The 11,961-nt window shown below is 35.5% G+C and overlaps 1 protein-coding gene across 1 annotated transcript; it reads right to left on the reverse strand.

Moving 5' to 3' along the window:
- Positions 1-763: 763 nt before the first annotated feature.
- LOC107791877 (exocyst complex component EXO70A1) lies at positions 764-11,179 on the reverse strand. The gene is given in 13 exon segments (XM_016614023.2): positions 764-1,253; positions 1,503-1,649; positions 1,738-1,847; positions 2,558-2,657; positions 2,737-2,934; positions 4,286-4,491; positions 5,642-5,700; positions 5,703-5,838; positions 5,898-6,036; positions 6,742-6,990; positions 7,950-8,155; positions 9,681-9,776; positions 10,735-11,179. Coding segments are annotated over 13 exon segments (1,953 nt in total). The 5' UTR covers positions 10,924-11,179; the 3' UTR covers positions 764-1,135.
- Between the last annotated feature and the right edge of the window lie 782 nt (positions 11,180-11,961).

The following is an 11,961-nucleotide window of genomic DNA, read 5'->3' on the forward strand; positions in this document are numbered from 1 at the left end:
CCCTATATAATCATCATTCACTATAAAAGTCGAGTTTTTTCGGAACCGAATATTATATTATGATATAATATATGTCCTCTATAACAACACTTTACTATAACAGCAAAAAAATTTCGTAACAAACAAGATTGTTAAAGAGAAGTTTGACTATACTTAGATATTTGAACAATTCCTCATTTGGCGATGAAATACTAGTAACTACACCCGCTTATCTTAGTAATGTACAGTTTCTTGAGTGAAATGTTACCCAAAAGGAAAATTGTTAAAAAAACAGTAATGTACGATTTGTTAGGTGAAATGTACAGAAAAGATGTACAATTTGTTAAAAGAAATCATATACTCTTGAATTACTTATGATTTCGACCAAATCAAATTGCCAAATAAAGCGTCCTAAAGAACAATACAAAAGCATATTTCAAGGAAATTATAAATCCCCCGCAAAGATCTTTATCTCACCACGAAACATTTTTAGGTTATGTTTGACAGGCGTTTAAATTTCAAGGATTTAAGTTAACATTTGACTTAAATTCAAGTAATAAATTTAAATATGATCATTTTGCGCCGCTATCCAGGGGGCAGGGGTGTAGCCTACTGTCCATAATTTTCGACACAAAATATAAATACATAGTATTGAAAAACCTACTAAAATCTCGACAAACCTACTAAAATCTCGATAAATACATAGTATTGAAAATCTCGACATAATTGAACCATAGTTTAAATGAATTTAATGCTGAAATTGTAAAAGTTGTTAAATATTGGATTAGGAGAACCCAGTTAGCATTATTACTTCAATCGTAGAATAGCTGTCACATATCCCCAAAAAAACGCAAAAAGCCTATATGAACGAATAAAGACAAATTTTTCTGTACAAAATGTTACATGTCAAACACTTGTACCACTAGAGAAAATTAAAAGAAAACACTACATTTTACAGTTCTCATATCATATGTACTCTTGTCACTTTTATTTCCTGAAACTTTTCTTGCAACCTGCAGATACTACACCACAGAAGTAGTAAACAAAGAACCAGATGGCCGCCATCAACTCGGCGAAAGAACTCAATCAGGTAACAACTACGTTGCGAATCAGCATAAGATAGTGTCGAATGAAGCTAGCTTATTTAGTCTGAGGTTCATCGTTTTGGCTCATTCAACGTCTTACCCTCGAAAAATTCACCAAGCATACGTTCAAGATCTTCAGCCGAGTACCTGATATACTTTTGGGGATTCTTACCATTCTCAACCATTGGCCTATTGCAAAAAAAAATACATTCAATCAACACAATAAGAATAATTGCTACTCGCAAAAGAAGTAATGCTTACATACAAAAAAAATTACCAGCCAAACTGACTAAACATAAAGTTTGAGGCAACGAATTTTGGATGCTAATGATCACACAGTCGAAATGTATCAATTGATCAACAATCCTCTTGTGATTCCATATCAAGTATTTTCCAAAAACCATCATGATACAAACGAAATTGGTTAAGATATCATACCCAAATCGTTTGATGAAAGATCTGTATGCAGGCAGTAAGACTTCAGCAACTGCAAGCCTCAATGATTCTCGTAACTCGGTGTCTGGGACTGTCCATTGACTTTGTCTTTGATGAAGCTCCTCGAATTGAATATTGAAAGTCTTCAACCTGTAAACAATGACCAAATGCTTAACGGACTGGAACGAAGATTATTTATTTGATCATGAAGTTAGCCTCGGCTACAGAAATGAAGGACCTTTCTTTTACAAGCGCTCTTGAAACTCCACTGCTATTTTGTCCGTCTACACCCATAGAGTTACTGCCCCCAGATGATGTTAGCCCTTGAATCGAGAGGCATTGCAGAATCTACTTCAAAATAAAAACAAGTTATTGACTATGTTTAGTTTATGCAAGAACAATCTTTTCAGATAAGTTCACTCAATCCTAGAATCCTGGAAGAAGTACGCAAATCAAAATAACCAGGATAATTGCACGAAAAATCAAAGAAGAAAATACCAAAAAATGATGATGATGACGACGATGCATAAAGGAAAAGCGATCGGTTAGTTTATTGTGCAACTTTTCAACAATCACATAGTTTATACCACATGGAAGTGCCAAAGATTTCGTGTTCTAGTGTTTTGGTGTTTTGCCAATATGCTTCTAGCATTACTTGTAATATTTAGTAATATTTAGTAGTGTTCCCTTTGTAGGAGACATATTTTCAGAAACATGAAAAAAAAAGAAGAACAAATAGTAAATACCACCATAGAAAATTACATAAAAACATAAAGTAATTCAAGTGACCGTAATTAGACATCACAAATGGAGCAGCAAATAAGAGAAAATTAATGAAGATAATACCCACACATACCATCATGTCAAAAGTTAATCACTTAAGGTATTATCACTAACTTAACTTCAACTTTGAATAGCATTAATAAATGTTGCGGATCAGAGAGTAAGCTCAGATTTTAATATTTTGTTGCTTCTTCTCTGTGTCTCTTTTTTTTTTTCCTTTTTTCCTTTCTTTCAGAAAAGAAATAATGCAGAGGGAGAGGCAAGAAAATCAATACCTTTGCCCAAGCAATTCTTTTGTACTGATTTGCATGTTGCTGTACAACTCTCCGGTGTCTTTGAACCCAATCATCACCTAATAAATCCTTGGCTTCAGACCTAGAAGGAAACAAATTATAAGCACCAATTTCCAAGAAATTATACTAATACTGAGGCAGTCACCGAGCATGTAACGAACCTGCGAACAGATCTGACCATGTAGTGAATATTGTTCATAAGGAACAAGTTAGTAAGAGCTGGATCCTTATACTGCTTAGATTTCCCATCCAAATTGGTTTGAAGAGCTTGCATTATGCGCATTGTGACGGAAGCTAGTTGAGAATTTGAATCTCCATTTTCAAACTCTTGGAACAATTGTTTCAACGTTGATTGATAGCTGAACAGAAAGAGTCACACAACTTGTCAGGTTTGGTTATATTTAGCTTCAAACAGAAGTATATTTAAATGTTTAAGCAGAGAAGAGGTGTAATAGATGAGGACAAGAACTCCGCAGTTACACATCTAACAAACATTTTAACAAGTAAAAGCTCATTTATCTCCCTTCGTATCAGATAGTTATAAAGCACGAAGCATTGTAGCCGCTAAAACTAAATAGAAGCACAAATAGCCACTCTACCCACAGAAACCATTGTAAATAATACACAAGTAATGTTTGATTCTTGCACTCTCGAAAAATGGCGGATCCCTTTCACACTATTCTTGCTGGTAACTCAACCAGTTGGGAAAATCATATGTAAATTATATCATCTTTTGGTGTATTATTTTTTATAACCTTATTGCCTCACCCTGCATCCCCTTTATGGTTTCTTCCTTATATTTTTTGCAATCACTGCCGGAAACTTCCTACCTAGAGCATTTTTTAATTCCAAAGAAGGAAAAATCAAACTCTCTTTTGGATCTTAAATGTGACATGTTCTTTATTAGCAAACATACAGCGGTTGCTGTTGCTCCATAGCACCCACATCACAGGCATTGCTCCATAGCACCCACATCACAGGCATTCACAGCATTTAGAACAATAGTCCATACCCTCTGGTTTCCTTTTCTCACAACATTACGTCCACTAGCATGCTCCTTACCTCTGAGGCATCAGCCAACTCACATCAAGCCAAAAGCTTGATTCCAACAACTGCTTTACAATCTTGTGATGCAGCAATGTGCGAGTTCCTTAATATTTTATGGTCAATTTTGCATGTAAATTCACAAAGCTAAAAGACTCTTCCACTCAACCCTAGTGCTCTGCTTTTGTGACTAGTGTTTTATAAATATCTAAATGCCTCAGGACCGAAGCTCGTTATTCATACACCTCACTTCTAGATCGATAGATCTGCAACTTGTCTTTCTAATGCATTTATTCGTGAAACCATCAACATCCATGAAACTTTAAATCGAGCATCTTGTACATCCACTCCTTCCGCGGAAAAAACAATCACGAGAACCACAGAATGCAAGACATGGTAGTTTGAACTAGTTTCACACAATTCTCCCAGTTGCAGAAAACTTCTTATTTTAGCGTTCCTGATAGAAAATGACGACTCCTTCAGAAAAACAAACTTATTCAAGTTCTTTTTTCCCAAAGAAGTCCCGTTCCGGCACATTAAAGAGATAAGCTGGATAAAGCACACTACAAGTTGTTCCACTAGCTAGTGAAGAAACATGGTATAGTAGTATCAAGAAGCTTCTAATTATATGAATATAAGAAACATCATTTAGTTGAGACAACTTACTCAAACAGGAACTTCACATAATTAATCACATAGCTCGTCAAGGGATGGACAGTTCCATCTGATACGGCGGTTTTGGTTGCATCTTTCTCGACAGCTTCTTCAAAATCACGAAAGGTTTCTTGGGCTGTCTGAGCAAGTCGCTTTGACAAACCAAAGGCAGATTCCCTGATTTCGTTGCAAGATTTACCTCTAAAAAGTGATTCAATCTGCAGAAAATCCACAATATTCATGTGTATTAAACCAGAAGGCTGATAAAAGATTACAAAGTTGACAAAGATGAAAAAAGATACACCTAAAACATTGTGGGATGCATTAGAAAGATATAGGATGCAACCAGAGAAATGCAGCAGACCTCGAAGAGAGGCCTTTTTTTTATAAAAAAATTCCCTCCCAAATTAGGAGGATCTATAGTGTTTCCACATTTCTCCTCCAGGGTGACTCGAACCCAGGACCTAATGGTCGTGGGTGGAGGTGCGTTACCAACTGAGCAAGCCTCACTTGTCCTAAGAGAGGCCTGTTTAAGCCAAAATAAGTCAAATGGCATTCAGCACAAATATATACACACATACTGGATCAAACTGTTCCTTTTAATTGTTATATATGGATCAAACTGTTGTAAGCAACATACAATCATAATTCAGTCTTACTATTTGTTGTCACTTTTTTTTCCTTTTTTTTTTAATAAAAAAGTTATTACATAAGGGCAGGGGAAGGGGAAATGGGGAAGGGGATAAAAAGGTGGGGAATCGAACCCTCACCACCAGGCACCAGGTGAAAATTCAGGTAGCCAACCAACTGAGCTACTACGATTCCGTGTGCTTACTTCACTTACACCATACTTCTCTAGTAGGTACTGATATTCCATTTGTTATTGTCATATCATCACCATGTTTTCAGACCATGCAAAATTTCATTTGGGGCCATATCCATTTAATAGTCAGTAGTCTTTTAGCAACAGAGTAGCATAACTTGAGATTATTATATCTTCCAGATGGCAGGCAGCTTTTAAGCCTACAAGTATAAGGTAAGATGGAACAACCGTATAGAAGCCTGTTACTACTTTATCAAAGAACCAGGAGCATGCTTTGGCTTAATTATCAATCATGTGAGTCAAGTAATATATTAACATCCTCAATTAAAGAGCGTTATCTGTAGCAAATATCTATTAACAACTTGCTTAAACTATACAAGGTAACAATTAAACCACTGTCACTTGTCACCACGTTAAAGACATTGATACCTGATTGAGGACTTCAGCAACAAAGGTTTAATGAAAATTTTAGACTATATTTTACACTTGACTTTTTCCACTTTGCCACAATCTAATAAATCAAAGCTTGTCGCTAATGTTCATACCTCTGAATGAAGTTCCCGCATTATTTCATACATATCTAGAAGCACAAACAACTTTGATCACAAACTTTTCGCTTCAAACTAAGCAGCACAGCAACACTCCCAGTAGTAACTTTTGCAAAACATTGATCTTTGAGGTGCTCAAATCCTTCAAACATTTGATCACAAACTTTTCGCTCCGCAGCAAATAACAATTTGACCTGTTATCATAAGATAACAGAGTCATATTCTCCTCGATTCAGGGATTAAAGCCGGCGACAGCAATCCGCATAAAATGAATCCAGTTCCCAATTTTAAATTCCAGAACTTCCCATTGCATCTTCTGGACATCATCTTTGCTAAGTTTTTCCACTCCCAACTTGCGAAGACTTTCTTCCAGAACAGGAGAACGGGTATCCCTGTGGCAGCAATTTATAAATTGAAAGAATGAGAAAAGAAGGCAACAGAGGAACTAAGGAAGCATTGCTTTAACAGAAAATTGATGCGACATGTATATAAGAATCTTCATAATACTACAATGAAGTTCAACAACAAAAACACAAGAAACTTTTTATACAGACAGCAATAGCAAAAGGAAGCACCATGTCCACTCCATAACAAGACTTAATTCAAGGTAATGATACTTATACCTCACCCTTTATTATTTCCAACTCAATCTTCCAATCTCAGGTCAATCACAATAAGAACATCGGCAGAAACAAAATGCTTCCCGTCAACACAGAGAAGGGCATATTCTACCAATCCAACGACGATATCCCATTATATGACTCCATTAAAGAGACTACAAACCTGCATCCCCCCCCCCCCCCAACAAAGCAAAAAAGAATCATGTCATTCCTTGACAAGGGATCCAACTTGTGCGTTGAAACTAGGTTCATGAGTAGGGCTGTATCTCTTAAACAGTAACATTGATTTCAAGAATCACAACCAAAGCAATTATTTTGTTCTTTTTCTTTGTTTCTTCAAATTTCTCAAGGTTTACCAGCAAACCTTATTCTGGCTTAATAAAGAAAGGATTCAGCTTTTTCACAGCAGTAGGTGGATTTAACATAAAATTCTGATTGCTCAACATCACATATAACGGTTAAATAACAGATATTTACCTGTATATTTTTACCAGCTGTTGTTGATGACCAGCTTGAACCATCTGTTGGACTAGATCATGCAGTAGCGGCAGGATCCTTGGAGGGATAAGAGTTGGTGGTGTATAGACGGTATTATCTGTTCCGTTATTATGCTCAGCATGACTACTTGACAAATGGTTCTTACCGTTAGAGTCTCCTGGTGATCCAGATGATGGTCGCATTGAATTTGGAAGGCATTCAAAAAGACGTTCTGGTTCAACAGGTTTGCTGAAAAAGCAGAACTCAGATTTAGTCAAAGCTCAATTGAAAGGCAAAACAATGGCACAGCAAGTAATGAATAACAGACACGGACGAATATAAAGCCCCCGCCCCCCCAAACCCACGGTCCACATTTCACCACTGCTCAGTTTGCAATAGTTTGCTGAAAAAGCAGAACTCAGATTTAGTCAAAGCTCAACTGATAAGCAAAACAATAGCATGGCAAGTAATGAAATAACAGCATACACACGGACAAATATAAAGCCCCTCAAATTTCACCACTGCACAGCGAGCAGCGGAGTATAATGCAAAACTATTGCAAAGCAAGTGATAACAACATGGCCAAGACAAATGTAAAGCCGCCCACACTTCTGGTAGAACTTACTATGATACACAACACAACTTACCCTACTTTTAGGGAGAACACAGCCTATGACCTTGAGGTCTTTGGGCCTTAACTTTTACCACTAGAACAGAACTTCATTGGTGAAACATATTCAGTGTATATCCATTGACCAGAGTGAAGATCAAAAACATAAGCCCAAAAATAGATTGTGAAATGGACAGTTACATCTTTATGAGAAGACTAGTAAGAAAATGCTTGAGTCTCAAACCCAAAAATGTTATTAGTCCACAATAACAGCCCACATAAAGGCTAACTTGAAGAGTAACTGAATACTTAGTTTCCATATATTTTTACAGCTACAATTTACATGAAAGTTAAGAAGTAAACTATAATCATTATGACCATTGATAGTCGAATATTGAAAAATCGATAACCCCCCAAATAAGGAATGAATGGAGAGAACAAAGAAAAGGGTTAAATGGAAGAATAGGAGAAGGTGTCGAGACAAAATTATGAAATATATACTCTTTCCGTTTGGATGAGAAAGAATAATACTTTGAATGGTTTACTTTCTATAAAAAGAATAATAATGATACTTTGAATGTGAAGAATGCCAACAAACCTGTAAGAAGACAACAGCTGCTTAAACTCCTCTTCAAGCTTTGAAATAGCCTTAGCAAGTAAGCTATTTGCGTTGTTGAGCACTCCATCACTACTCTTGAAGCTTTTGTTGTTGTTGAAGAAGCGAATGTTGTTTCTCAGTTGTTCAATTGCTTCAAGGTAACTTTCTAGGTCCTCGTGTGGACCTTTAAGTATTTTCGCCTCCGCCTACATGTGATGGAACCATGAGTTGAGCAGCTCCAAGTTGAAAAAAAATATTTCAAAAGTAACTCAATTTTGCATCAGACAAGAAAGAGAGGACTACATTTTGACGGTGGATCTTTCTTTTTCTCCTTATTTCCTTTTTAACCTCCAGAGAAGATTGCGTTTACCCTACATCTCTAACACAAAGAAAACCCCACAATCTGAAACCACATTCCAGTGAAACTCATTTGACTCTGGAAAAAGCTGTAGTGTTTACAGTTTACTAGTCAAAGGTAGCAATACCACCCATGATTCCCTCTTTCATTGCTGTCCGTAGAGATTCCAATTCCATAATGTCGAGTGCAATTACTAAAAACTGCTAATCGTCGTTGAAAAGATAGGATGAGGCAGGGTTCTCATATGCCCAAATTATAATGCTAGCGGTGAAACGAAATTCCTATGGATTGAATAGCAAATGTTGGCGTCATGATTACCTTTTTTATGGTGACAATAATTCCTTTGATCCAAATGTATCGAGTAACTATATTTTCTATTCCAAGAATTACAGGCAACAAGAATTAATGACTAATTCATACAAGTGTCCTTGAGAATAAACCCTCCAAAACATTAAAGTGAGGTGCACGGCAAGAAGGCGAGGGTGATGGGGTGCCCCTTTTGGTTGGTAGGGGGGAAAATGTGAAAGTGCTCATTTTAGGCCTTCATGAAGGAGAACAATACGTCTAAATCCTTTATTTCAAACCATGTGACCACTGTACCTCGGGGATTTCTTGGTCATCATTCATCAAAAAATAAAAAAGAATTGATCTAAATAGCCACTCACTCAAGACCTTAAACTAAAAATAGCATGTGGATGTATAATATATGTTTAATCCATATAAAATGTGTATAACCGTGTATAATTTGTGCATAATCTATGTATATCAGCGAAGAAAAATAAACAATGAATCCGGCCGGCTATTTGTGTCAAGATCCAAAAATTAAAAGCAATACTACTACATTGGCAGTAGAAGTGAATCACAAAGTTTGGACAAATTCCATCGAACAAATGACTGCAACTATCCGGCGAAATATTCTACAGAAGGCAACTTTTTATTAGTAAAAATCCTAAACTCGTTTTCTGTTCTTTTGCTAACATCTTTTACTAGTCAAAGCCAAAGTCAATTGGGGTGTACTGTAAATAAACTCAGCCTCAAACTACTCTCTTTTTTTGTTCTGGGATACATATGGATAATTCCTGCTGGTGAAATTTGAAATTTATTGTAAAATTAGGCACTATCCATATCATCTCCATATAAAATGACAATTAGTAATCATATTGATGAGCATCTGAAAGATTAGTTACTTTTACAAACCATTTTCCACACTGCAAGTGAACCATTAATCGTGAAATCCAAAAATATTCAACAGAACTCTAGCAACAAAGCACCAAAACTTTGCTACTAAATGCATGTCATGATTAGCAGAAACAAAACAAAAAATCCACCAGAATTGGACAAACCATTGAGACAAATCAGAAGTTAAAGCAAACCTGACGAGAAAGATCAAATTGGGACAGTATAACATCCGCAGCCTTCAAAGTCTTATCAATGTTCACATGAGCCTTCCGGATAGCATGAGTCCTAATCTACAGAGAGCAGATTGACTACCAATCAATAAATGGCAAAAACTGAATATGACCAAAAATGCTATTGCAACAAATTACCAAGTCTTGACCAAAATTAGATCAGTTGTCAGAATTCAATCAGCTCAGCTTGCCAAAAATGCCAATCTTGAAATGAAACATAAGCCAAAATCTCATCTTTTTCAACATTCAGATCCTTTCAAGCAAAAATCACCTTGGTTCCCAGCAAGTAGCACCCCCAAAAAAAGGAAAAAAAACAACAAAACCAACACAATAGAAAATGATACTTTGTTTTACATATTCAAAATTAGAGAGTTGTAAGAATTTCATTCAGCCCAGTTAGCTCAAAATGGAATCTAGAAATGAAACACGGCCCAAAATCTCATATTTTTCCACATTCAGATCCTTTCAAGCAAAAATCACTTTAGTTCCCAAGCAAGTAGCACCCCCAAAAAAAGGAAAAAAAACAACAAAACCAACACAATAGAAAATGATACTTTGTTTTACATATTCAAAATTAGAGAGGTGTAAGAATTTCATTCAGCCCAGTTAGCTCAAAATGGAATCTAGAAATGAAACACGGCCCAAAATCTCATATTTTTCCACATTCAGATCCTTTCAAGCAAAAATCACTTTAGTTCCCAAGCAAATACCCCCCACCCCACCCCCACCCAAATCCAAACTCACACATCACACCTTACTTTAGTTCCAAATTTGAATTAAATAGTTAGTTTCCATGTCTTTTTTGTTTCCCTTTTTCTCTACTAGTAACGACAGCTAGTAGTTGGTGGTTGGCACCAAATATATTTGGTAGCAAAACTAGATCCAAATTTCAAGAACATGGGATCTTCAATTTGAAACAATCAAAAAGATTAAAACTCTAGCAACTATTTTCTTGATCAAACACAAAAGAAGACAACCATAGGTATAAAAATCAAAGAAACAAACTTTAAGGGGTTACCTGGGTTGGACGCATAGCAGTTTCAAGAGCAGAAAGACGATGGTCAAAAGAACCCAAAATAGAAACCATGTTGTCTGTAATGGACTGACTCTTGTGTACTGCTTCTCTCATCTTTGCTGCTCTTTCACTTAACATATCAATACCCACTACTGCTATTCCTCCCCCACCTGTGTTTCTTGGCATACCCATCCTTTTTTTCCTCTCTTTTGGTGTGAAGACTTGTTCAACTTTTTCGCAAGAAGAAGAAAGAATAGGCAAAGAAATTGAGGGGAAATGAAAAGGGTTGTGTAAGGAAAGGAATGAAAGTAATAAATGAATAATAATAGGGAGAAGAAAAAAAGGATTAATGGTAGTTGACAATGGTGGACAAATGTATTGCCTGTGACAGGGTGTGTCTTGGTTGGGAAATGGATCCTCTATTCTTCTTTGTGTTGTCAAAATGATGGTCAACTTTGAAATCTATGTTACTTATATGGGATCTTTTTCTCTTGAAAGGGAATTACAATGGCACTTGTGTATATTGAAGTGTTAGAAAATTATACTAGTTAGTATTTTTACCTATTACACTATGTTACAACTTTATTTTCTAGATTAATCAATTACTCCATATATTTATAGGCAGTTATCTATTCTGTAAATTATTTAAATCAAATAATATAAAAAAATTATGTTATTAATATGCTTTTCCTAAGCCGAGAATCTATTGGAAATAATTTTTCTACCTTTATAAGATTAAGGTAAGGTTATTTATACTAAGTTTGTTATTGTTGTTGTTATATGTTATCAATGTATATTATAAGTTAAATTGAAAGAATAAGGAGTTTTATTTGTGCCTTTTTTTGGGTATTTATTCATGGCTCCATAGTCAAGTTGGAGTTGATCAAAAACTCCAAATATCAAAAAAATGCATCTTTTAGTTACTAATTGAATTACTTTTTTATCTGCTGCTACTTGAATTATTTTAAACATAAATTTTACTGCCACAACATAAATATTCCATGAGTTCTTTTATGTTGTATTTAAGTATTTTCGTTTGTTTGTTAAATGATAGCACGTCTCAACTTACATGAAATTCATGATAAACGTGTGTAATATAAATGAAGTTAATTGCTATACAAAAATTGATAGGTGATGAATTTTATTGAAGCATTTACTTTTAAAAGGTCTTTTTCACGTATAAAACCTTATTATTGTCACCTAATAAATATATTCGTTCCTTTTTTTCAC

The sequence above is a fragment of the Nicotiana tabacum genome, chromosome 11 (assembly GCF_000715075.1).
Source record: "Nicotiana tabacum cultivar K326 chromosome 11, ASM71507v2, whole genome shotgun sequence".
NCBI classification, from domain to species: domain Eukaryota; kingdom Viridiplantae; phylum Streptophyta; class Magnoliopsida; order Solanales; family Solanaceae; genus Nicotiana; species Nicotiana tabacum.